This window comes from Paralichthys olivaceus, chromosome 22 (genome assembly GCF_024713975.1).
Source record: "Paralichthys olivaceus isolate ysfri-2021 chromosome 22, ASM2471397v2, whole genome shotgun sequence".
NCBI lineage: Eukaryota > Metazoa > Chordata > Actinopteri > Pleuronectiformes > Paralichthyidae > Paralichthys > Paralichthys olivaceus.
In genome coordinates this window covers 16727501-16753628 of record NC_091114.1, presented here as the reverse complement: position 1 = coordinate 16753628, position 26128 = coordinate 16727501, and the positions used below count along the sequence as shown (strand labels likewise).

The following is a 26128-nucleotide window of genomic DNA, read 5'->3' as shown; positions in this document are numbered from 1 at the left end:
GATGAGGACTGATATTTATGATGCACATCCAAATAAAATTCTTGAATTAAAATAATGTTAATTAGGGGACTGTTGGTTTCTACTGTGTCTCTAGTTCAGAGAGATGGTTGGAAATACTCTGTTGTATAAAAGTATTTTGGAGCTGCTGTCGGTCTCTATCACAGACCTGGAGTCAGATAATAATAATGAGAATCTGTCAAACAGCTGTAGAGCTTTTATTTGACTCTCAGGCTCTGAGCTGCTCCTCTCATCCCTGGTTTTTGGGGCGAGCTGAAACAACAGAGGTTGTGAGGCTCACTAACAGCAACAGGTGCATTGAAGAGGCCATAAAAACCTCGCTGGCGTCAGGGGGCGTAATTGACGTCCCTCCCCACCACTCAGAAGCCCCCCAGCGAGAGACGACCCCGCCTTTTACACCTTTTTAGGGTCAGAACCTGATACCCAAGCTGTCGGTTCCCATACTTATTCGGGTGCGGTCACGTGTGCCACTTTTGACCAGGAAAGGAGCACCGGCCGGCAGGGTCTTCTGGTAGTGGGAGCACCACCTCCGCACAGGCACCTCGCATCAGTGGAGTCTAGTCTCTGCAGCCCCCAACTGTCTCTCCCCCCTGAACGCGAGACCCCTCGTCTCAAGGAGGTTCTGGCCCTCACGGCGTCGACTGCTGATTTTGTTTCTTTCTAAAAGCTGAGGGGGACGCGAGAAGTCCTAACAGAGGCGGCACGATGACAGCTGTCGAAACCCAGATTACATACAGCAACTCCTACACGATCCAACATGAGGAGGCGTACATGACCCAAGAGGACGACTGGGACAGGGACCTGCTGCTGGACCCCGCCTGGGAGAAGCAGCAGAGGAAGGTAGGTTTGGGATCTGGAGGCTTGGAGCAGCGGGCCACGCTTGTGCCACCGTGCGTAATTACGCACAGAGTTATCCACGCGCTCACACTAATAACGAGGAGTTTTTAAAACGCAGTTTAGCTCGTTAGCTCGTCAGATAGATCTGTTTTTCCAAACTCACTGGTGTCTCTCACCGTGTCGAGTCTCAAACAGCCTGACAGGAAACTGGGCACTGCGCTGTGCTCGCACCTGGCACTCCAGTGGAAGCTGCCTGGGCAGATATTTTAGGCCGTGGAACTTTCTCAGTGTTGTCTTTCAGTTACCCCCGGTTGCCCTGAGGAGACGGTCTAAATATAATACGACCCTCCCCGGTCTTCAACTTTAGTCTGAATCATAACTTCAGAAATTCACACGCGTTGATGTGGTTTTGGTTTCACATCATTTCATTAACCACAGATTTGTATGAGATGGAAACAAAATATCGCTCGATCGATTATAAATAAATTGGAATAAAGTCGTGAAGTGGAGATTGGAGGTGAGTTGGGGCCCAAGAACCATCTTTGCCCCATGGTCTCATCGGAGGTTAATCCGTCCATGTCAAATTCACAATAATAGTATTTTTCACATTACTGACGAACACTCTTCAAATGTATAAATACACGGAACAGAAATAATCAGTAAAGTAGTAAAAATACGTTTTTAGCATGTTATTATTAGCCATTTCAAGCTAGCCCGGGGTGGAGGTCAGCGGTTGCCCTGGCGACCTGCTGACCTCGTCACGGGGTGAATGAAAAATGAAAAACGACAGAAACTACAACTGCAAAGTTTAGTTCAGTTTAATCCTGTGTTTTAACGTGTAAAGATGTTTATGCTGCGTTGGTTTTACGGAGTTGTGCGTCACGGCCGCCATGTTGGTTTGACCTCCTTTACCATGGGTGTCACGGAGCTCAGCTGCTAATGATGTCATCGTAGAGTCACTGTTTCCTTGAATCATACGTTTGAATGTTTCTCTCTTTAACAGTTTAAGTTTACACACAATGAAACTACCAACACTTTGTTAATTAATATCCACACTGATGACGATATCACCATCACACCTGGATCACAGAACTATAACAGAGAAATATTAATAAGTTAATATGAAGTATTAATCGTGATACTAACTTGATTTAAACCAAATGGGTCCTAAATAAAATAATCTACATATTTTCATTTAAATGTCTTTTCTGACTCTCGGGCTCAGAAACGTAAAGTGAAGTAACCTGAAGCCGTAATAAGTCACATACATGTTCTACATGAAGAGATGTATGATGAAGAATCGTACCAGACACCAGCAGGTAATCGTGGCCTCTGTCGTCTGTGGAGAACAGTGAAACTCCTCTTCTGTAAAATCAAACACGACTGTTAAATGTTGTTAAAGAACATTAGAAGAGAAAGTCGTGAAAACCATTCAATCTTTTCTTGTGTATTAACGAAAGTTATAAATGGGTTTAATACGTCACCCGTTTCCTTCGCTCTTATATGACTCCGCCCACGTGTAGCGGCTGTGGACGAGCTCGCTTCAGCAGCCGGGATTTTAAACCTGTAACCGAGTTGTTGTGTTATCAGAACTTTATAACGTAACTTCAGTCACACAACTTGTCAACAATCACATTTTATCTAAAATTAATCCATTAGAATATCTTAACATGGTCCATGGTCATTTATGTCCCTTTAATTAATTGTATCCCAGGTCTGTGTGATCTAATCTGATTTTATCTGATTTTATCTAATCTGATCTGATCTGATCTAATCTGATTTGATCTAATCTGATCTAATCTGATCTGATCTAATCTGATCTGATCTAATCTAATCTAATCTAGTCTGGTCTGATCTAATCTGATCTAATCTAGTCTGGTCTGATCTAATCTGATCTAGTCTGGTCTGATCTAATCTGATCTGATCTAGTCTGGTCTGATCTGATCTGAACTGATTCTGGTTCTGTCGATGTGAAATGTCCGACCTGAGGCGGGGGCAGTGACAGGCCTCGACAGATGGTAACAGAGCGAGCGATGCTGTAGATCTACAGCCCGGGTTGGTTTCACAGACCCACAAATAAACATCTTCCTAAAAATACTCCTCAACTTGCTCTCCCCACCTCCTCCCCCATCCCCCCCCCCCCCCCCCTCCTCTTCCTCGTCTTCACCTCTTTCTTTCTTTGCCACACTCTTGTCTTTTCTCTTGTCAGGTGAATCACTTCCTCTCTCCACCGCTCTTCAAAAATCCCTTTGCACCTTCCCTTTCTTTGCAGCGTCTTCTGTCTCACGTCCCTGTCCGTCTTTGTGAACGTAAGACGATACATAACGGGCCTCGAACAACCTTCTCTTTAGTCTTCACCTCTCAACCTCCCGGGGGAGCAGGTCATCGTACCCCCTTGCTCTCCTCGGCATGTACGATCCAGCTTCAGGCGCTGATATCAGCCCATAAATATAACCGGTGCATCATTTAGCAGTGTAATGAATATGACAGGAAACCCTGGCGCCACCTGTTCGCTCCTTTATCCTTGAAATTTCAGTGGAAAAAGCTGCTCAGCCGTTGACGCAGTAGTAAAAGTGTTTGTCAACACACTGTGATGCTGAATCTGATACTGGACATTAGAAATAGTGTCGGCTCGGTGTGTGCGTGTGAATAGCACATCTTGACATTGGTTTATATTTATCACGAGCAGCCCCCGATGCTCGCTTAATGATTCACGGCTTGGTTTGGAGCAGGAATCTGATTTAATACGAGCTGGCAAAGAAATCGTGTCCGATACTGCGTCAGGTGGACGGTGTCCGAGGGACACGTGAAAGGACACAGGGACGAGAGTTTGGCTCCGTCTTGTCTTCGCGGAGTAACGAGGTCGTTACAATAGATGAGACGAACAGAACGCAGATGCGGACAGGAGGTCTCACTCCATCGCTGACAGGTCACAGCTGATCGAAGTCCGCAGATACAAAATACAACTCAGTGAAGAAATAGTGAAACATCGAAAACTACGTAGAAAATGTCAGTACGCCACAAACGTTCAGCTGCTAACTGACCGAGTGAGTCTGTGGCTGCTTAGCGCTGCTAATGCTAGTGGACCCAACCTATAAATACTCGTGACATCAGGTCATCGATGTTTGCTGACACATTACTTCTTATGTTCACGTGACAGAAGAAACATTCTAAAATATGTTATTATGAGAATTTTGAAGTTCTCCGTCTCATATCATCAAATAATCAAATAGAGAATATGTGACTGATTCATTCGTCTTGTTTTGGCCAATTATCAGTTATTGTAATAATTAGTTTTGATTTCTTTATGTTTCTACTCTGAAAAGATAAACTGTTGTTTTAAAACTATACGATGAGACGAGGACGTGAATATCGTGTGAATCTCCGGCTGCTCTGCTTCTTCCTGATCTGTCCCCTCAGGGCTGAGGCTGAATAAGTTGATCAGCATCACATTCATCCTCTCAACCTAAAGTGGCTCCGAGCGGATCTTCATCGAATCTCGTCTCACGTCACTTAGAACATCTGGTTAATTCATCAGCAGCAGCGAGACGAGGGGCAGTGACTGGAGCTCAACCAGGCAGAGGAAGTGATTCACATTAAATGCAGTTTAACAGACGCTGGTTTCTTCTTCTCTCGGTAATGATGGCGGATCGCAGCAGCTCATAAAAACACGTCTGAGATCTTCCAGTCGATGAGCGAGTGTGTGGTTGTTTTGAGTTGGTGGTTTCACCGTGGGGGGGGAGGGGCAGCGTTAAAGCTTCATCTCTGATCTGAGATGAAAACAATTCATCCAAAAAGAAATTCATTCAAATACATCTTTCCCTCGTTTGAATCCTACTTGGATCATTCATGAGGTTTGTTGTAATTCACCTGCTCCACTGTGTTCACTCCCCGGGCTCCCACAATGCACCTGGGAGATGGGAGGCTCCTCCCATGACTCAGTGAGTTTTCCTTGAGCGAATGAAACGAGGCCAAAGCAAGAAGCGAGTGATTTTCTGATTTCAGTGTCAAGTGAAGGTTTTCAGTCGATGCGACGGCCTGAACAAGGAGCGGAGGTGGAGTTCTTCTTATTGATGGTTCCTCTGCACACAAGCAGGCTTCTTATGATATATTATTTATATTTATCAATGAATAAATGGGACCGATCTGAGAAAATATGAAATTACTTCTGTGCTATAATAACTTTTGAAAGGAACAAGTGTCTGACACTGTCCAACAGACAATCGTCCTTTTACATTTGAAAACTTATTCCGGGAGGATTGTGTCAGAAATAACCGGATGAGCTGGAGCCGTGTGCTGTGTATGTTTTGTGTGATACTTGTGTGTGTGTTTAGGAGTTAAACGTAAGTGGAGAGGTGAGAGAACTTGCAGTCAGATCAAATAGCAGTTGCTATTCCAGAAGCCGTGTCCATGTAGGGAGGCGTCTATAAACTGCTCCGGTGCCGTCGCAGGAGCCCCGGGAGGCCGGAGGAAGGGCGGAGGAGCGTGACATGTTCTTCATACATGGTGTATTTTATTAGCATGACGCCGTGTATCCGGTGAGGTCGGGATGCGGCTTGAAGATGGAAAAGTTTTTCGGCCCGTGTTGTGACGGCAAAAGCAGAAGAGACACGATGTCGGAGTCGAGCGGCCGAGAGTGGAAATGATGATTGAGGAGCTGCGAGAGCGGCCATGTTGATCCTGAGGGTCTGGAAATAGAACTTCCTGTCTGACAGCGGCGCTCCCTCCTCACAGTCGTGTGTTGAAGCAAAGAATCTGAGCGTCTGTCAGATAATGAATCTCATGTTCTTTGATTCACTTTAGAAATGTCGACGTGTGTTTGTGAGGCCGCGGAGGAACGGAGCTCCGGAGCAGCAGCTCACAGAGGAAGCATCAGATCAACTCTGCCCACTCAGCTCGTTCACTCGGCAATAATGAGCTGAGTGTTGAACCTGTGGTTAGAGAGCTGAGCTCATGGTGTCGGGCTGAACGCCGCTGAACGCTGGATATAAATAGTTTGGTGGCAGCAGGAGTCCCAGTCATCAGTCTGCTGAGGTGATAGGTCTCTTAAATAGCTCTGACGTCATGAAGATATCGTTACGTACTTTAGAAAGAAACAAAACTCTGTATTTCCCATACTTTCCCCTCGTGGCAGCGACCTCGACCGGCAGCTGAGCTACCGAGTGACGAGGCGGCGTCTCATGGTCACTTCACGTTCTCGACCTGCAAATAACAAAATGAAGTCAGAGCTGTAAGATCATCCCACCGCACGACCTTTCTGCACTTCTCTAAAGGAGCCAGAAGTAGAATCACTGGGTTTACAGGGACTAATGAATGCTGGGAAATTTAGCCACGGTTGCATGTTACTTAAAACGGCCTTAGATCAGTTCTCATGGTCAAGGTCGCTCGGAAGGAAGGAATTAGCTGACCCTAGATCTGCCTGGACAGTTTTGCCTCTTATTTCAGAGAAAGAACCTGTGAACTGAAATCAGACACACCCCTCCTCCTCCTCCCCCTCCTCCTCCCCTCCACCTCCTCCTCCTCCTCCCCTCCACCTCCTCCTCCTCCTCCCCCAGCCCCAGTCATAAATCCTCCACAACCACTTCCACCACATCGTCAGCCTCCGAGTCGAGAACTCATTAAACGACAAAAGATGAGCGGCTGCCGACCATGAACCTGCACTGATCCTGTCAACTCATTGTGTGTGTGTGTGTGTGTGTGTGTGTGTGTGTGTGTGTGTGTGTGTGTGTGTGTGTGTGTGTGTGCAGCACACTGTTCACAGAGGTAAACAAGTTTTATTGTGACACATGATGGACAACAGTCTCGTGAGGAAGGCGTGTCAGCGACGAGGTTCTGGGAATATTCGCCTGTTGGTCGTTTCTCCGCTTTGTTACGAAAAACGAAAAATAAACGTGTTGAATGGAAACAGTGCACATACACACTCCGTGTTGTTTCCCTGAGCTTCATCGGTCATCGGTCGAACATCAGCACGTTTGGCTCCAACGAGCATCCTCAACGTGGGGAAGCTGTTTTCAGCATCGAGCCTCAAGCTTCGCTCCGAAAAGACGGAGTCCAGTTAGTTCGCATTCTACCAGTCGTGCATGAGAACAGCTTCAGATTCTGGCGTCAGGTGCAACTGATCCAGCTCCAGACGGTAGAAATCCTCCATCCTCCAACGTGAGGTAATCCAGAACACAGCGTCACTGTGATCTCTCTCTCTTTGTGTTCTGCTCGTGAGGTTTTATCAGAAGCTGCTGGTGCTCGTTCCAACGCTGCAGAGAATCTTGAAAACATTGTCACAGCTCCCACTGTGGTTGTCATCACCGGCTCTCTCACCATCTGACTCCCCTGCGCCCACAGTGCAGCTCTCTGGAAGAGGCGTCCAAGAACTTTTATCCCCTGAACTCAGACGCAAATCCATGGGTCTGGACTCGGGCCCTCGCCGGAGGCCGGTGGTGGCCCTGTTGTCAGCAGGGTCTCTGGGGTCTTAGCCCGTTAATCCTGCAGAGTCCAGCAGCAAAGAGACGCTGATAAACTGAGGGAACGATTCACTCAAAGAGCAAACAGCTGAAGGTGATTTGTTCTCCCAGATTATGGTTCAGTGTGAGGAATCCTTCTTGTTTATCGTCCTCGTGGTTAAGACCAGGAGTGAAGTCGGATCCTCTGCTTGTTGCTTTGTTCTTGAATGAATCTTTCTTCTTCCCTTCGCAGTTTGAGGCTCAAGTCAATTCAGTTAAACAATGAAACCACGTTAATGTGAAAGATGTGGTGTTTGTTGAGCCGGTTAGAGATTTGATTGTTTTCTCTTCTCGAGCTTTGTCGTCTGTGGTCGTTGTTGTTGTTGCATCAAGTGTTAGCAGAAGCTGTTAACGTGCGTCGGCACTTTTATTTCTTATCAGTTAGAATCCAGAGGATTTTCTCGATTAATCATCTTGTTAAAAGACTTTTTTTTTTAAATAGGTTGTTTATTAAATGAACATTCGTCCGTGTGGCTCTGAACCAGGTGAGAGTGAAATCAGTGCTAACGACAGCGGAGGATTCCCACTGGAGACGTTACTGAAGTCAAACAGAGGCAGCAGCACAGATGGGGACAGATGGGGACAGATGGGGACAGACGGGGACAGATGGGGACAGACGGGGACAGATGTGTGCACATGCAACACAGTGTCCTGGGCGTGATAATGAGGGTAGAGGAGGTGAGTCCACAGGGCTCAGGTTATTAGAGGTGTGTGTGTCTGTGTGTGTGTGTGTGTGTGTGTTTGGGTGGGCGGGGGGGATTGACTCCTGGCTCTTATGTCATTGTCCCAAATTGTCCCTGTGGCACCCAAGTTCAGGGCGGGGGTGGGGGTGGGGGGTATTTAAAGCCTACAGAGGGGGTGGGGGATGGGGATGTGTTGGCTCCTAAATGTCTTCGACACCTGTCCTGTCACCTCATCGGCTGAAACACTCAGTGGAGGAATCAGGTGGATCCTTGTTTACATGAAGTCAGACACACAAACCACAGACACACAAACCACAGACACACAAACCACAGACGCACAAACCACAGACACACAAACCAACATATGATTCTCTAACTGGTCTTGAAACTCAGGACTTTTGTGTTTCACGTTTCCTCCATTCAGCTACATGCTACATGCTACATGCTACATGCTTGTTCACGTGTCCTAATGATGTAAATTACACAGAACGACTGATCCAACCAACAGAAATGATATGTTCTATATTCTGCTTCGTTAAGTCTTGATCAAGAGAAACAATAAGATAAATCCCTGAATAAAAAAAGGTGAAACATAAAAACTCGATGCAAAAGAAAGTTATGTAAAGTTTCAAACGGTTCTGTGGAGGATGTGGTTTTAGAATTAAATGTTTAAATATCCAGCAATGAGCCGATGAAGCAATAGAGCCAGACCGAGTAAAAACTATATCTTAAAACATTTGGCAATGATTCCGAAGATGCTGTTATCAAACTCTTATGTCGATAAATGTCGATAAATGTAGATAAATGTAGATGATGCTTCATATTTTACAATTTAAACATAAACGTATATTAACAACAAGTATAAATAAAAGAAAACACAAATACGAGCAAACAGAACTTGAATTCAGACAATAAATATAATATAAGTGTTTTATAAAATACAAACATCAGTGCAGCTGCTTCCTGCACTGATTATTTAGTGAAGTCAAATGTTTCAGTGCAGAAAGTGTTGCGTTGTTGTTCGGTGGAACCAGAAGTTGTGTTGTGGTTGAAGTGTATTAGATGAGTGTGCACACGGTGTTGTGTATTTTTCAGACTGACGTCAGTATCTTGACATGAAGCAGCTTTGGTTCTAGATTTATCTTTGAAGACACGAGTGTGTGTCCTTGTGCATCACTGACATAGTGACCTCATAAACAAAAGAGCAGTGTGTATTTATGTGACGGCTGTTTCAGTGTGTGCTGCAGAGGCATGTGAGCAGGCTGTGTGTGTGTGTCTGTGTCTGTGTGTGTCTGTGTGTGTGTCTGTGTGTGTGTCTGTGTGTGTGTGTGAGAGAGACAAAGGTAGCTGCAGTGGGACAGGTGGGACTGGAGTCCTCCGTGTCAACCTTGCAGACTTGAAGTATTTTTACACCAGCAGTGAGACGTGAATACACACAGTACTCTCAGCGTCTTCACGTCTGTGGGACGAGCTCTTCTGAGCCGATCGGGGTTTTAGATAATTGATTCAAAAGAAATCAGACGCATTACAAACTAAAAACCTTGATCAGGTTTCTCTCTCTCTGAAGAACCCTCCGACAATTTCAATTCTGTCTCATACTCTCGAGAATTGATCTCTGTTTGAAGCTTTGTCTTTTGTCTTCTGATGTCTCCTGTCAGTCCACGGCAGCTCTGTCTCAGTTCTTTGTAAACGGCTTCATTGATTTAATCCTCGTGAGCTCAGCTTCTTTTTTAATTAAATGCAAACACTCATTTCTAATTCTCCCGCTCATTAACACTGAGAGGTCTGGTGTTTTATTTCTGTGGCAAAGGTTGATTAATACAACTGTGTTAGAATAAAGAGACACAGGTGTGTGTGTGTGTGTGTGTGTGTGTGAAAGAGAGAGAGAAACTGTGGAGACGTCATCACATTCAGAGACATGATGACTCAGCTTTTAGTTTCATTTGTGCCAAAAAAAATAAAAATTCTACCTGTTTGATAATCTGGGACAAATCACTTTGTAATCTGGGATTTTAATCTCACATCCCTTCAGACATGTCCAACTCAATATGAGCAGTTATGAAAGAGATGAAGTACAAAATGTTATTTATATCTATTGACGTATAAAAGTCTTATTTTTACAAAGTACAGAAATCATTTCAAACCCTCTGTTGAAGGTGAATCATCTCTAACATCTGTTGAGGCGACTCAGGGAGCAAACGTCCTCTCAGGTCAGAGACTCCGATGATTGGACATGTTTACATGAACTGTCCCTTTAGTTGGTTTGACGTCAGGGAGTCTTTTTATATTTCCACATTTAGAGAATTTAAATGTCCCAGATGAGTCAAAGCTGATGTTTGGGTCAAATAATTGTTTAAATAGTTTTTTAGTTCCTTGAAAACTTCATTTAATTTATGACATATACTATTATATTATTATAATATTATAATATGTGTTGGAACTCTAAGGATGGAGAAGAAACACAAACCCCACTTTTATCACTCATTATCTTTTCTCCATGTTCAGGACCTTTTCCTACATTTAAAATGTTTGAGGAGCCACAGATTTAAAGAAACACCAAAGAATTCACTGTTCACAGATGTTTCAGTGTTTACAGACACTTCATTTAATTTGTAAAACTTTTTAAATTCTACTTTTTAAAAAAACTTTTTTGGCTCTTTTCAGTCCAAACACATGTTTTTATATTAATATTAATATTAATATTTTATATTTATATTAATATTAATATTAATATTTATATTTATATCTACATTTACATTTACATTTATATTAATATTAATATTTTATATTTATATTTCTCATGTCTTTGATCTGTTCACAAAACTAATCCTGCTCATGACTGCCCCTCTGAGGCCGACAGTAGGAACTACAGGCTGCTTCAGCTCACTGACGTGTGTGTGTGTGTGTGTGTGTGTGTGTGTGTGTGTGTTAGAGTGTGTGTGTGTGTGTGTGTGTGTGTGGGGGGGGGGGGGGGGGTTGTTCATGTCAGCTGTATTGAGCCTGTATTCCCCTTGAGGTATGGGTGGGGGGGGTGGGGGGGTGGAGTTATGACAGGCATTCACCATGACCTCATTTAACAAGAAGGCCGAGCTGAGCCAGGCCAGACCGACAGGTGTGGACAGACGGGGGAGGGGAGGGGAGGCGGGGGGGAGGTGCAGGTGGGACAGATAACTGAAGCTTGAGTCTGATGAAGCTTCAGTGGATCTGACGTCCGTCTCCAGTTCGTCCCGGTGAAGTCGGTGGAGTCGGTGAAGTCGGTGGAGTCGGTGAAGTCGGTGGAGTCGGTGGAGTCGGTGAACTGCTCGTGTCCCCACACGTTGTCCACTTTATTATTTTAGATCTCCTCATCTTCCTCCTCCTCCTCCTCCTCCTCCTTCTGTCTTGGAAGCTTTACAGTTCACCTCAGGAATCCTGCCTCCTCAGCTGTCCTCTGGTGTCCCATAGCAACCCGATTTAGCCTCAGCCCCACCTCCTCTCAGCCCTCCCACCACCTCAAGTCTTTACTCCTCCTCTCCTTAATTTAGCCCCCACTCCTCCTGCTCCCCCCCTCCTCCCAGCTCCTTCTTCTCCTCCCAGCTCCTTGTTCTCCTCCTGGCTCCTTCTCCTCCTTCTCCTCCTCCGCTCACCTCTTCACCTCCTCGGCCTGGTGGCCTGTGTGTGTGCTGGATTAGGAGTCAATCTAAATTTGGTAATGCGAAGGAGACGAGCACCTGCTGAGACCCCCTGACATCAAATTACACCAGAGCACTCCTCTCTCTCTCTCTCCTCTCACTTCTCTCACTCCTCTCTCGCCTCACTCCTCTCTCTCTCCTCTCACTCCTCTCTCTCTCTCCTCTCTCTCCTCTCTGTCCTCTCACTCCTCTCTCTCCTCCCTCCTCTCTCCTCTCTCTCTCCTCCCTCCTCTCTCTCCTCTCACTCCTCATTCCTCCCTCCTCTCTCTCTCCCTCCTCTCTCTTCTCCCTCCTCTCTCCTCCCTCCTCTCTCTTCTCCCTCCTCTCTCTCCTCCCTCCTCTCTCTCTCCTCTCCCTCCTCTCACTCCTCTCTCCTCTCTCTTCTCCCTCCTCTCTCTCCTCTCACTCCTCATTCCTCCCTCCTCTCTCTCTCCCTCCTCTCTCTTCTCCCTCCTCTCTCCTCCCTCCTCTCTCTCCTCTCCCTCCTCTCACTCCTCTCTCCTCTCTCTTCTCCCTCCTCTCTCTCCTCTCACTCCTCATTCCTCCCTCCTCATTCCTCCCTCCTCTCTCCTCCCTCCTCTCTCTCCTCCCTCCTCTCTCTCTCCTCTCTCTCCTCCCTCCTCTCTCTCCTCCCTCCTCTCTCTTCTCCCTCCTCTCTCTCCTCCCTCCTCTCACTCCTCTCTCCTCTCTCTCCTCCCTCCTCTCTCTCTCCTCCCTCCTCTCTCTCTCCTCCCTCCTCTCTCTCTCCCCTCTCTCTCCTCCCTCCTCTCCCTCCTCTCTCCTCTCCCTCCTCTCTCCTCCCTCCTCTCCCTCCTCTCCCTCCTCTCTCTCTCTCCTCTCACTGTCCTCTCCCTTCTCCCTCCTCTCTCTCTCCTCCCTCCTCTCACTCCTCTCTCCTCTCTCTCCTCACTCCTCTCTCTCTCCTCTCACTCCTCTCTCTTTCCTCTCCCTCCTCTCTCCTCTCACTCCTCTCTCTCTCCTCTCCCTCCTCTCGCACTCCTCTCTCGCCTCACTCCTCTCTCTCCTCTCTCCCTCGTCTCGCTCCTCTCCCTCCCTCCTCTCTCTCCTCTCTCCCTCCTCTCTCTCCTCTCTCCCTCCTCTCTCTCCTCTCTCCCTCCTCTCTCTCTCCTCCCTCCTCTCTCTCTCCTCCCTCCTCTCTCCCTCCTCTCTCTCCTCCCTCCTCTCAGTAGTAGAGATCACATGATCAGCAGCAGGTTAAATATGTGACGGTTCTTTAAAATGTATAAAAACTACAGGACCCGTGTTCTATGTATATTATTATATATTATTATATATTGTTGTATATTATTATATATTATTATATATTATTATATATTGTTGTTTATTCTGTTGCCAAGGTAACGATATATTTTGTTTGAAGATTCTATCGTTATTATTATAATTATTATTGTTTCGTGGTTTTCATGATCAAGTTGTTTCTGCTTCAGTGATAAACTGAATAATTAAGATTTAAAGTATAAAACATCTTCACCTCTTCTTTACTCTGCTTCCTCTTCCTCTGTCAAACACCCTCTCTCTCCTCCGCCTGTCCCTCCTCCGTCTCTCTCTCTCCTCCGCCTGTCCCTCCTCCGTCTCTCTCTCTCCTCCGTCTCTCTCTCCTCCGTCTGTCCCTCCTCCGTCTGTCCCTCCTCCGTCTCTCTCTCTCCTCCGCCTGTCCCTCCTCCGTCTCTCTCTCTCCTCCGTCTCTCTCTCCTCCGTCTGTCCCTCCTCCGTCTCTCTCTCTCCTCCGCCTGTCCCTCCTCCGTCTCTCTCTCTCCTCCGTCTCTCTCTCCTCCGTCTCTCTCTCCTCCGTCTCTCTCTCCTCCGTCTCTCTCTCTCCTCCGCCTGTCCCTCCTCCGTCTCTCTCTCTCCTCCGTCTCTCTCTCCTCCGTCTCTCTCTCTCCTCCGTCTCTCTCCTCCGTCTGTCCCTCCTCCGTCCATCCTGCAGATCAGTCACACTCCAGTGCAGACGTCAGACCTGGACACACACACACACACACACACACACACACACACACACACGTTCTGCAGGTTGTCCCCTGTCGTCTGGTTTTAATGGAAACTTGAATCCGTCACCTCTTGATCCAAAACCTGTTTCATTGCTAATTTAAACGTCTCTTTCTCTTTCTCTCTGTCGGCTCAGTCTCTCCATCCCTCCTCCTCCCACTCCATCATCTCTACTTAGTTATTCAGCTCATGTACTTATTCTGCCACTACACCCCCACACCCTGCAAACTTCTGGCTCCGCAGCAGCAGCACACACACACACACACACGCACACACAGACACACACAGACACACACAGACAGACACACACACACACACACACAGACACACACACGCACACACAGACACACACACACACACACACACACACACAGACACACACACACGCACACACAGACACGCACACACAGACACACACACACACAGACACACACACACACACGCACACACACACACAGACACACACACACACACTTGAAGTGAAACACCACTAGAGCCTCTCGAAACGCTCAGAGTTTGATTGATTTGATGGAAGCGACTGAATTGTTCCCGACGAGCACGAGCGATTCCATTTGGCAGGAGAGAGAGAGAGAGAGAGAGGGAGAGAGAGAGAGAGGGAGAGAGAGAGAGAGAGGGAGAGAGAGAGAGGGAGAGAGAGAGAGAGCAAACACTCAGCGGCTGAGAGACATTTACAGTGGTCTGCCATCTCACACACACACACACACACACACAGCACCTGTAACTGACTCCAGTTATCTGACAAGTTCCTTCGTTCAATCAAAAATAGATTTTAAAGCAGCTTTGAAACTTTAATCTTTGTGATTAAAGGGAGTTGATGTGAGAAGAAGAGACTGAGTCACTTTAATATTTGTTTTACTGATGATGATGATGTTTGGATTCGTTTCTCTAACAGCAGCACCTGTCACTCAAAACTAATAACAGAACCTTACTCCGATAAATAATAAGAAATAAATAAAGAATCAGACCAAATAGAAAGCACCATGTTAGTGTCAGAGTTTGATCTGGTCATTGATGAACTCAACTAAATAAATAAAGTGAACCAGGACTTGGTCTGCGCTCGTTCAGGGACATGTGACGTGTGTTTGAACTCTGAGCGTCAGCAGCTTCAGCCGTTACGTCCCAACACAAGCGGACAGTTCAGGCCTCGCTAAGCAGTTTGAGCTGTGTGTGTGTCTGTGTGTGTCTGTGTGTGTGTGTGTGTGTGTGTGTCTGCTGTCAGGATATGTAAACGTGTTTGTCAACACGTATGTGACAGCGTCTCCTCTCTCTGTCTCCCCCCTCAGACCTTCACAGCCTGGTGTAACTCCCACTTGAGGAAAGCCGGGACACAGATTGAGAACATCGAGGAGGATTTCAGAAATGGCCTGAAGCTCATGCTGCTGCTGGAGGTCATATCAGGTGGAGCCCACGACACGGCGTGCTTTGTGTTTGTGCTCGGATCGATTAACGCAACACTTCATGTCATCCTCGTTCTGGCTCCAGAGAGAGAGAGTGACAACACAAGAAACCTCTGTTAACAAATTAAAACGTGTTTGAGTCGTATTCTTTTATTATTTATAAATTATTATATATTGTTGTTTTCTTTAAATAAAGCAAAAGACAATTTATAAAAAAGATTCAAAAAACACAAACATCATTCTACAGTACTAGTACTGCACTACTTTCTGCAGTACTAGTACTGCAGAAACTAGTGCTGCACTAGTTTCTGCAGTACTAGTACTGCACTAGTTTCTGCAGTAGTAGTGCTGCACTAGTTTCTGCAGTACTAGTACTGCACTAGTTTCTACAGTACTAGTTTCTGCAGTAGTAGTACTGCACTAGTTTCTGCAGTAGTAGTGCTGCACTAGTTTCTGCAGTACTAGTACTGCACTAGTTTCTACAGTACTAGTTTCTGCAGTAGTAGTACTGCACTAGTTTCTGCAGTAGTAGTACTGCACTAGTTTCTGCAGTACTAGTACTGCACTAGTTTCTGCAGTAGTAGTGCTGCACTAGTTTCTGCAGTACTAGTACTGCACTAGTTTCTACAGTACTAGTTTCTGCAGTAGTAGTACTGCACTAGTTTCTGCAGTAGTAGTACTGCACTAGTTTCTGCAGTACTAGTGCTGCACTAGTTTCTACAGTACTAGTACTGCACTAGTTTCTACAGTACTAGTTTCTGCAGTAGTAGTACTGCACTAGTTTCTGCAGTACTAAGATGTTCTGAGGGATGAACCCTGAACAACATGTAAATACTGAAACTTTAAATCATGATTATTCACCTGATTTTGATTGAACCTGAACTTAACGTGATAAACGTCCCGATTGTTTAATCTGAGGTCGACTTGTTTATTAAGTGTTCGTTGGTTTATTAGAGACAAAGGAAACTTTCAGTGAAACAGAAAATCAGTAAATCAAAATAAACTTTTAATTGTTGGTTCAAATTGTTTGCAGATGAATTTTCTGCTCAATGACAAACTGAGCTCGTTTCCGCCCTCGTCAACATTTTCTCTGTCTCTCAGGCGAGCGGCTGCCAAAACCCGACAAAGGCAAGATGCGTTTCCACAAGATCGCCAACGTGAATAAAGCCCTGGACTTCATCTGCAGCAAGGGCGTGAAGCTGGTGTCTATTGGTGCTGAGGGTGAGTCGTCTCCTGTCCCACCACTTCCTGTATTGAATAAAATTAAATATTTAGAAAAGCGTGACCTAAAGTTGTGTGTGTGTGTGTGTGTGTGTGTGTGTGTAGAAATCGTGGACGGTAATGGGAAGATGACCCTCGGAATGATCTGGACCATCATCCTGCGCTTTGCCATCCAGGACATTTCTGTGGAAGGTAAAGTTGAATGTTGGTTAAAAACAGCGTCACATGTTTGTTGGTGAAAAGATGGAAACAGATCCTGAACTCAGGGAAAATAACTTTTAGATTTTCTTCCACATTCACGAGATTCAAACTGTGAATTAGTGAAGTTCAGAGTTTGTTTCTATCGTAGTAACTTTGACTACAACATGTTTTATTTCATGTGGACGGTGGATTTTTATTCATCAACATTAGTTCGAGTGTCGAGTTTTAGCGAAGATGCAATAAACGAGAATTATTGAATCGTTTCTAACAGTTTTAAATATTATTAACATTTATCGTCCTGCTGTAAAGAAAGAGGAATTCTCCTTCACCGTCTAAAACTGAGCTTCATCTGCGACTCGAGTGGTTTTAATATATTTGATTATTATTCAGGTCACAGGACATTTTTGTTTATTAGGACTCAGACCTTCATCTCGTCTTCTTCGTCTCTTTATGCCGCTGCTCTTCAGTGTCCTCCGACCTCCTTTCCCCCTCCCATAATGCATCTGTCCTCTGCATCTGTCCTCTGCCAGCGCAGGACAGAATATTAAAACCTCCTCCTGCGCTAGAGTCGAGCTGAGGGTTTGTTTATTTTATAGATTTCCCTCCTCTTCATCTTCATGAATCAAACCAGTCACAGTCGCTCTGCTGCAGTGTCATTGTATCGCCCCCCCCCCCCCCCCCCCCCCATAGAGAATAATGTGTGGCTCTGTCTGCAGAGACCTCTGCCAAGGAGGGTCTGCTGCTGTGGTGCCAGAGGAAGACTGCCCCCTACAGGAACGTCAACGTGCAGAACTTCCACATCAGGTGGGTCGACACCACCGAACTGTGGCGTCACAGAGAACTGCAGCCATTTTTATTTCCCCTGTTTCCAACCTGTCGTTGTCTTTGTGTTAACATCTGGACACACACGTTCTCTTCCAACCTCTCGTCCTCCTTTCACTACGCATCACTTGCTCTTTACTCTGTTCCATCTTCATCCTCTTGACTTTCTGACTCACGTCTTCTTCCTCCTCCTCCTCTTCCTCCTCTCAGCTGGAAGGACGGCCTGGCTCTGTGCGCCCTCATCCACAGACACAGACCCGACCTTATCGACTACTCCAAACTGAGAAAGGTGCTCTGTCCTCCCGTCTCTTGTTCCACCTTTATTTATCTGCATCTGTTCTTTTTTACTTTCACTCCCGATTGTTCTTTCTGTTCAAATACTGGACGACACTGAATCTTTTGTGGATGTGACGTATAAGACGACATATCCTGTTCGCTTTGCGGAGTATTAATACTTCAAGTAATATTTCAGTACTATGTTGAGCCAGTAGCAGTTTGTGTTTCCCTGATGAATCCCGAGTTATCTGACAGTACTGGTTGTGTGTCTGCAGGATGACCCCATTGGAAACCTGAACACCGCCTTCGAGGTGGCGGAGAAGTTCCTGGACATCCCCAAGATGCTCGACGCTGAAGGTGAGGAAACTAAACACAAACCTGAACTTATCGAGTTCACGGGGACGAGAGCTCGATCGCACCGGATTCACAAAATCCACATTCGTGCGTCTTTGAAATCATCTGTTGAAGAACTGATGTGACTTTAGAAATATAACAATCATCGTCTACAGGTAGATCTGAAATCATCTCGTTTCTTCTGAGGTGTGATGTTTGTAATACTTTTCCTTCCTCAGATATTGTGAACACACCCAAACCCGATGAGAAGGCCATCATGACCTACGTGTCCTGCTTCTACCACGCCTTCGCCGGAGCTGAGCAGGTCGGACGGTTTCTAACGTCATCAGTTCAATGAAACAACAACATCCAGAGGATTTATTCATGTGAAGTAAATGTTCATCTCGTCCTCTCAGGCTGAGACCGCCGCCAACCGTATCTGCAAAGTTCTGGCCGTCAACCAGGAGAACGAGAAACTGATGGAGGAGTACGAGAAGCTGGCGAGCGAGGTGAGAGACGGCTGCACCCGAACACTCCTCCTCCTCCTTCCTCCTCCATCTTTAATCCTGCACGTCCTCCTCTGCAGCAAGTTTCAAATCACTGCTCCTCCTCTAAACTTCACAACGTCACAGAAACTTCACCACATATTTTCTGAAACCTTCAAATTCAGTCAGAGACAAAACCCGACGAGTCTTTAAAGTTGATATTACAGATAAATGTGCAGTTTTATATAAAACTGATTAAAAACATTCAGTCCTTTCTCTTTCTGCTGAAATGACTGTGATAAGCACCAGTGGGATTAAGAGGGATGAAGCGAAGGTCAAAGGTCAAGTGAGATAGACAGTATTGTAGACGGATCCACGACACAGCTCTGAAATGTTCCGAAGGATTTAAAACTTCTTCCACTAACACGAGAACAAGAGAATGATCATTTATGAACTCTGCTCTCTGCAGCTGCTGGAGTGGATCCGCCGCACCATCCCCTGGCTGGAGAACCGTGTGACGGAGCAGACCATGAGGGCCATGCAGCAGAAGCTGGAGGACTTCCGTGACTACCGCCGCATCCACAAGCCGCCACGCGTGCAGGAGAAATGTCAGCTGGAGATCAACTTCAACACCCTGCAGACCAAGCTGAGGCTCAGCAACAGGCCCGCCTTCATGCCCTCCGAGGGCAAGATGGTGTCGGTGAGAGACTTTCAGGCTTCAGGTTTCTGCTTGGTCGATCTCCAGGGTCGTTCTCCGAGTTCTTAAATGTTTCACAGAGATGAAGTGATGAACCAGAAACACTGAAGGGGTTCGATCTGTTAGAAATTCTCATTGACTGACATTGATATTAAAAAAAGCTCCTTGAATATATTTTATTCATCACAATCATCTTCTCAAACGGCTGCAAAGAGCAGATGAAACTCTTCCTCGCTTCCACACGTAAAGACTAAACCTCCTCCTCCTCCTCCTCCTCCAGGACATCGCCAACGCCTGGAAGGGTCTGGAGCAGGTGGAGAAGGGCTACGAGGAGTGGCTGCTGACGGAGATCCGCCGCCTGGAGAGACTCGACCACTTGGCTGAGAAGTTCAAGCAGAAGTGTGCGATGCACGAGTCCTGGACTGGAGGTGAGAACAAAGAGAAGAAAGATACATGTGTGTTTTTACAGCTACGGTGAAATCACAAAAATAAATGATTTAATAAAACAGCGCCCCCTGCAGCCACAAGCTGTGGTTTAAGGTAGAAAAGTCAGTGTTCCAAAAAAAGCTTTTAGTCTTGATGTCCCCGTGTCCAACATGTGTTTCAGGTAAGGAGGACTTGTTGTCCCAGAAGGATTACGAGTCAGCTTCTCTGATGGAGATCAGAGCTCTCATGAGGAAGCACGAGGCCTTCGAGAGCGACCTCGCCGCTCACCAGGACCGAGTGGAGCAGATCGCCGCCATCGCCCAGGAGCTGAAGTAAGACCCACGCAGGAGGAGAGGAGGTTTCATTTGAGGGAAACTTGCAGCAGAAGTGTTTCTAACGTCACGATCGCAGAGAGAAACTGGAACTTAGTGACGGAGAGCCGGAGAAACGGAGCGAATAAGAGGAGAAAAGGCAGCGAGAGCCTGCAGACGCTCGTATTAATGGTCGAGGTAGAAGAATACAGCGAAGAACAAAAGATGCAACACACGAGTGATAAGCACATTAATGAGGGATGAAGAGATGAAAGAGCAGAAACCTCTTGATCTCCACGGCTCCTCCATCGCTCCTCAGGGCGTCTCACAGACAGGCACGAGCTCTTTGATGACAGATACAGTGAATCACCAGCTGAACATGTAGAAACGTCGAGCTTCATTTGTCAGCTTCAAAAGCTAAACGCTCTCAGGTGACCTCTGCGTCACAGACGAGGAAAAACAGACGTTCAAGTTTATCAGTGACGTCCAACAAACTTCAAATGTTTCGGTTAAAAGCTGCTGTTCTGCTTCTTTATAATAAAGTTATTTAGGTTTTATCTCACGTCGAAGTTTAAATTTATTAGATCACATTTACATTTGTACTGTTTATATCAAAGACTTAATTAAGAAGTACAGATGTTCTGATGAGGGAGCGGCCATCTTGTTCTGGTAATGTCATAACCATGGAGAAGGTGGAGTCAACCACCTGTCGTCCATCTTTATTTACCGTCTACATGATACAGATGTTTCTCACTCCCTCAGCGAGCTGGATTACCACGATGCTGCCACAGTCAACACCCGCTGCCAGGGCATCTGTGACCAGTGGGACAACCTGGGGACCCTGACCCAGAAGAGGAGGGACGCACTGGAGGTAACGTCCATCACCACTGGGATAAACTCAGCGTTCATCACGAGTGATGGTCAGCTTTGTTTGTAAAACTCCACCAAACTAATTAAGAGGTCAATTAACGTGTTCTGTGTCTGTGTGTGTGTGTCTGTGTGTGTCTGTGTGTTATGTGTGTGTCTGTGTGTGTGTGTAGCGTGTGGAGAAGCTGTGGGAGACTATTGACCAGCTGTATCTGGAGTTTGCCAAGAGGGCGGCGCCCTTTAACAACTGGATGGACGGAGCCATGGAGGACCTGCAGGACATGTTCATCGTCCACAGCATCGAGGAGATCCAGGTACACACACACAGACACACAAACACACACACACACACACACACAGTGTCTGACTCCACCTCACTCATCTCCACCCCCCCCCCACAGAGTCTGATCACCGCTCACGACCAGTTCAAGGCCACTCTGCCCGAGGCCGACAAGGAGCGCATGGCCACCATGGGCATCCACAACGAGATCCTGAAGATCGCCCAGACCTACGGCATCAAGCTGTCCGGAATCAACCCCTACACCAACCTCACCCCCCCGGACATCAGCACTAAGTGGGACACTGTGAGTCGAATCCAACGCACCCAAAAACAGTCGTGTGGGATTCAAGAGGACAGGAAATGACTGATTAAAATGAGTGATTTAGAGCACTTCTAATAAACAGCAGTCACAGAGCGACCGGTCAGAACGAGCTACAGCACTGAGGTCACCCCGAGTTCTCACGATCTGACGGTGCAGCTGCAGCTCGACTCACATCTGAGCTGAGGAGACGTTTCTGTGGCAGCCATGAAATGACCAGTTGGTTTATTACTCAACAAGCTGACGTCACTGAATAAACGTTAACTAGACGTCACCCAAAGGAACGTTTCTGTCCTCTGGTGTGTAACTGACCTCTAACTCCTGGATGTGTCCGCAGGTGAAGCACCTCGTGCCCCTCAGAGACCAAATGCTCCAGGAGGAGGTGGCCAGACAACAGGCCAACGAGAGGCTGAGGCGCCAGTTTGCTGCCCAGGCCAACATCATCGGACCCTGGATTCAAACCAAGATGGAGGTACAGCGTTTCTGTAGTGGTAGAAACTGAAGGAAGGAACTTTCATTTTCAGACGGGACACTGGTGCACGTAGAACACTGAGTAGATTAAATATTAAAAGAAATGTTTTCAAAGCTTATCTCAGTTATCAAAGTTAATTTCAGTGCTTGTTATTTAACTCTGGCTCCTGAGGAGTCTTGACGTCGGTGACTGGACGTGTGAACAATACGTACACACACACACACCTGCTGACAGTGTACATATACCAGCAGCACTCATTTGGTTTTCTCCACCTGCAGGAGATCAGCCACGTGTCCGTGGACATCGCCGGCTCCCTGGAGGAACAGATGAACAGCCTGAAGCAGTACGAGCAGAACATCATCAACTACAAATCCAACATCGACAAGCTGGAGGGCGACCACCAGCTCAGCCAGGAGTCCCTCATCTTCGACAACAAGCACACCAACTACACCATGGAGGTGCGGCTCGCTCCAGCTCAGACGTCACGTTTTCCTCCTGCTCTCTTTTGTATTTGTTCATTCATCCATCTTCCCTCCGACCCTGCAGCACATCCGCGTGGGCTGGGAGCAGCTGCTCACCACCATCGCCAGAACCATCAACGAGGTGGAGAACCAGATCCTGACCCGCGACGCCAAGGGCATCAGCCAGGAGCAGCTCAACGAGTTCAGAGCCTCCTTCAACCACTTCGACAGGGTGAGGCGTTCGCTGCCCGCGGGACGAAATGATCAATCACACAGAAATCACAGGATGGAGCTCAAGTCCCTTCGAACTTGTGTTTATTAGACTGTTCATTTCAAACTGTTCTTCCAGCAGCGATGAAAGATTCAAGACAGCAGAGATAAAACATCAGGACTCTTTGTTTATTTCTTTTTCCTTTGCAGAAGAGAAACGGGATGATGGACCCAGACGACTTCCGCGCCTGCCTCATCTCCATGGGCTACGATCTGGTTAGTCCTCTTTAATGACTCATGTAAACGTCACGTGTTGAATATTAGTCATTGAGGTAAATGTATAGAGTTTGTGGGTGTGGAAGTAAAACTGTGATCTTTTCCTCCGACAGGGTGAGGTGGAGTTTGCTCGCATCATGACCCTGGTGGACCCCAACAACACGGGCGTGGTGACCTTCCAGGCCTTCATCGACTTCATGACCCGCGAGACCGCTGAGACAGACACCGCAGAACAGGTCATGGCCTCCTTCAAGATTCTGGCCTCAGACAAGGTGAGACGCCGATGACAGGATCCTGTTTTAATAATGAGATCCAGACGTTAAGTGAAGTCGTACCAACTCTTCAGTTCATTGACTGATCATCACTGCGTTACAATTCCCTCCTCTTCCTCTTTTCTCCAGAACTACATCACAGTGGACGAGCTGCGCAGGGAGCTGCCTCCCGAGCAGGCCGAGTACTGTATCAGCCGCATGACCAGGTACATCGGAGTCGACAGCCCGACCGGCGCCCTGGACTACATCTCCTTCTCCAGTGCCCTCTACGGAGAGAGCGACTTATAAAAACGCAGCCGCTTTCCCTTCACCTCCTCTCATCCCTTCTTCCCAGCTTCCCCCTATTTCTCCTGTTCGGAGAGAGCAATTTTAAAACCCTTCCACTGTCCTCCTACATTTGTTCTTATCATCTTTTCCTCTTTCAAATCTTAACCTCTACTCATCCTCCTCTACACAGCCTGAGCGGGTGAGAGTAGCAGACTCTGCTCAAATGTGGGCGGTCCCTCTTCTTTCGAAACCTTTAACAAACACACGGGTGCCAGGTATTGCACTGAACTTATGTAAGGAGCGTACGGAGGAGAAGTTAAACACAAGGCGGTGACGAGGGAGAAAGATAAAGAATCGTATGTTGAGCAGAGCCTCCTGCTCTCCACCCCTCTCTCTCTCAGATGACATATTTTTTGTAGAAGGGTAATTAAAGAAGAAAATGTGATAAAAAGCTGGTTGGTCAGTTGGCTTGGTTGGTTGTGTATTTGTGCAGATGCATGCTATGTTGAAGTTTAGAAATGCTGTGAGTCTCAGACTCTTCCTTAAATCATGTAAAACCCATCATCAGGAGCCCGAGCGTCTCGGTCAGCAGAGGACGGTCGGGTGTTAGAGTCCGGGCCACACTGAGGGCGTGTGCGGCGCGTGGCGGCTGCGTCGCTGATCTGCTGCGTCACACAGGGAGCGCGTCTGCTGCGGAGCTGCTACATTAGGTTACTGGTATCACTACTGTGTTTTCTTAAAAGTACTGCGTTATACTGGAGTAAACGGCAGGACTCTACGGTATGAAGCTGTGCAGCTTCTGGTCCTGCAATAACAATACAAATCTTAAAACGCTGGAGTGCTTTTACTTTGAAACAGGAACAGGAAGTGCTACAATTGTTGGTGGCGTATTTGACAAATGATTTTTATTGTTGCTGTGAACCGAGCGCGGTGCACTCCGACTCCAGAAGAGCAGCGCGGCTCAGTTTAGCTTGAACCTGATAATAAAAGACATTCTGCGGCGCACACGCGACGCCCACGCAGCCAGTGTGGCCCGGGGCGCAACGAACACGTCAAAACATTTCAAAACACCACAGTGACACATGAACGTTAGCAGCTATCGCCTTCCTCCTGGAGATCTTAAAAACCTTTAAGAAGCGCAGGAACAAGCGGAGGATGAATGAGAGAATCTGAACTTTGAAGCGCTGAGTGATGAACAGAGAGAGAGAGCAACTCGAAGCAAAGCACTGTGGGTAAAAGAATATAAAAGTGAGAGGGCCGCGGCCACAGAGAGAAATCACACGCCTCTCCGCGGAGGAGGAGGGACTTAGACAGAGGGGCGTCGAGCAGTGAGAGAGACGACAGGGCGTCAGGAAAGTTGCGGACTAATTAAGAAGAATCGATCCTGTACGTGGGACCGTGGCGGAACTTTGTCAGGGAGGGAGCTCATAGGGTTTAGTCCCTTTTTTTAAATGACGGGTCGGCCATGATTAAAGCAGCGCGAGTTCTCCTCATTCTCCTCCGTCCTTCATCCTCGACTCACTGTGTTCATCACTGACGCCACGAAACACTCACTTTCACACAGTCCAACTAAAAACACCACAACTTGGAATAAAAAAGAAAAATGATATAACTGAACAGGAGCTTCTCGTGTCGTTATTTTTAAAGATCTTCACTGTGACTTGTTTCTCTTGGATTTCTCTTCAAGTGAATCAGCAGCTCGAACAGAACGAGTCACCGTGTGTGGCTGCAGAGGGCGCTGTTGCTCACTAACGGTTCCATGGTGTTAAATTGTAGTAACAGGAGAAAGAGACAAAACAAATGTAGAGACGTGGACAATCAGGTTCTCTGCTGACTGACGAGTTCAGGATCTAAGCAAAACACGTCTGACCTTTCACCCCCGTCCTGACCTCACGTGTCAGGCTCGTCCTCGGGCTCCAAGCTGAGGTGGGAGGGGAAGTCCAGGCCTTTCTCCTGGGCGTGGCGAATCCAGCGCTCCTCGTCCCCCCGGTGCGTCAGGTACCTGCAGCCCATCCTCTGCTCGAACACCCGGAGGTCGCACCACAGCTGGAAGTCCTGCAGGAGAGAGAGAGAGAGGAGGACGTACAAATCATCCAGTCAGATCAACGGGAAACTTTAATGTCATCTTTCAGTATCGTTCTGAAAAACACACATGGAACATAGAGACACAGAGACATCAAGAAGATTTAAACTCCGATGAACGATATATTTAATAATCAGCTGATTCAGGGAATGAGTTCTTCAAAGGGACCGACCTGCAGCCAGGGGTGTCCCAGAGCTCTGCCCACACTGAACCTCTGTCTGAGCGACACCCGCAGCAGGTTGTTGATGAGACTCACAGCTGGACAGAGACACAGACACATTCATTTATCTCAACTTCTTTCAATGCACAGAGACCAGAATTCTTAATATCTCACTGACCAAGTACGAAGCTTTATTATTATTAAAGAGCTCGAAGGAGAAAACCAGAAAACTGGAACAGTCCCCTTATTTAGCAACATAACCCCCCCCCCCCCCAACAAAACCTCACAGGAAGTAGTTTTGGTGTCGACCTGCTAACAAACATAAAAACATTTCAGTCTCTCAGAAAATGAAATGTGTTTTTTTGAATATGAATTAAAAGTTAGATTTCTGTTACACGAAACATTTTAAACTGAGAATCTGGATGAAATGAAACTTAAAAGTTTTTCACACGACCCCCGTTTCAAACATCATGATGCATTCAAGGACACGGACATCTAACGACTCTGATTAGCAGTTGTCATCAGAAGACATGAACCATGTTAGATTCATATTTCATG

The 26128-nt window shown here is 46.8% G+C and overlaps 2 protein-coding genes and 1 long non-coding RNA gene across 6 annotated transcripts in view; 1 reads left to right on the top strand and 2 right to left on the bottom strand.

Annotated features, from left to right (window-relative positions):
* The first annotated feature begins 458 nt into the window (after positions 1-458).
* actn3b (actinin alpha 3b) lies at positions 459-24944 on the top strand. The gene is made up of 21 exons (XM_069518285.1): positions 459-858; positions 15018-15132; positions 16233-16352; positions 16458-16544; positions 17270-17357; positions 17586-17664; positions 17927-18008; positions 18224-18309; positions 18401-18493; positions 18939-19169; positions 19447-19594; positions 19774-19924; positions 20666-20774; positions 20944-21084; positions 21172-21354; positions 21707-21841; positions 22120-22299; positions 22388-22534; positions 22723-22788; positions 22902-23060; positions 23190-24944. Exons 1-21 carry the CDS (start codon positions 724-726, stop codon positions 23346-23348), a joined length of 2694 nt encoding a protein of 897 aa, XP_069374386.1. The 5' UTR covers positions 459-723; the 3' UTR covers positions 23349-24944.
* Positions 1656-3160, bottom strand: LOC109645842 (uncharacterized). 3 transcript variants are annotated; one of them, XR_002203891.2, is made up of 4 exons: positions 3023-3160; positions 2340-2419; positions 2124-2220; positions 1656-1821 (listed from the first exon to the last, which is right to left on the bottom strand). It is a non-coding gene; the product is annotated as an uncharacterized lncRNA (long non-coding RNA). The 3 variants fall into 3 exon arrangements; XR_011239811.1 differs by having other exon boundaries at positions 2162-2220; XR_011239812.1 differs by having other exon boundaries at positions 1809-1947; positions 2162-2220.
* Positions 16243-26128, bottom strand: part of prkd4 (protein kinase D4) — a 20414-nt gene continuing 10528 nt past the window's right edge. The window contains exons 18-20 of one of the 2 annotated variants that reach the window (XM_069518287.1): positions 25583-25668; positions 25198-25382; positions 16243-16379 (exon numbers count right to left, since the gene is read on the bottom strand). In XM_069518287.1, coding sequence (XP_069374388.1) covers positions 25218-25382; positions 25583-25668 — 251 coding nt within the window. In that variant the 3' untranslated portion in view covers positions 16243-16379; positions 25198-25217. Of the gene's footprint in view, positions 16380-22583; positions 23083-25197; positions 25383-25582; positions 25669-26128 lie in introns of those variants that run through there. The other variant, XM_069518286.1, reaches the window with a different exon arrangement.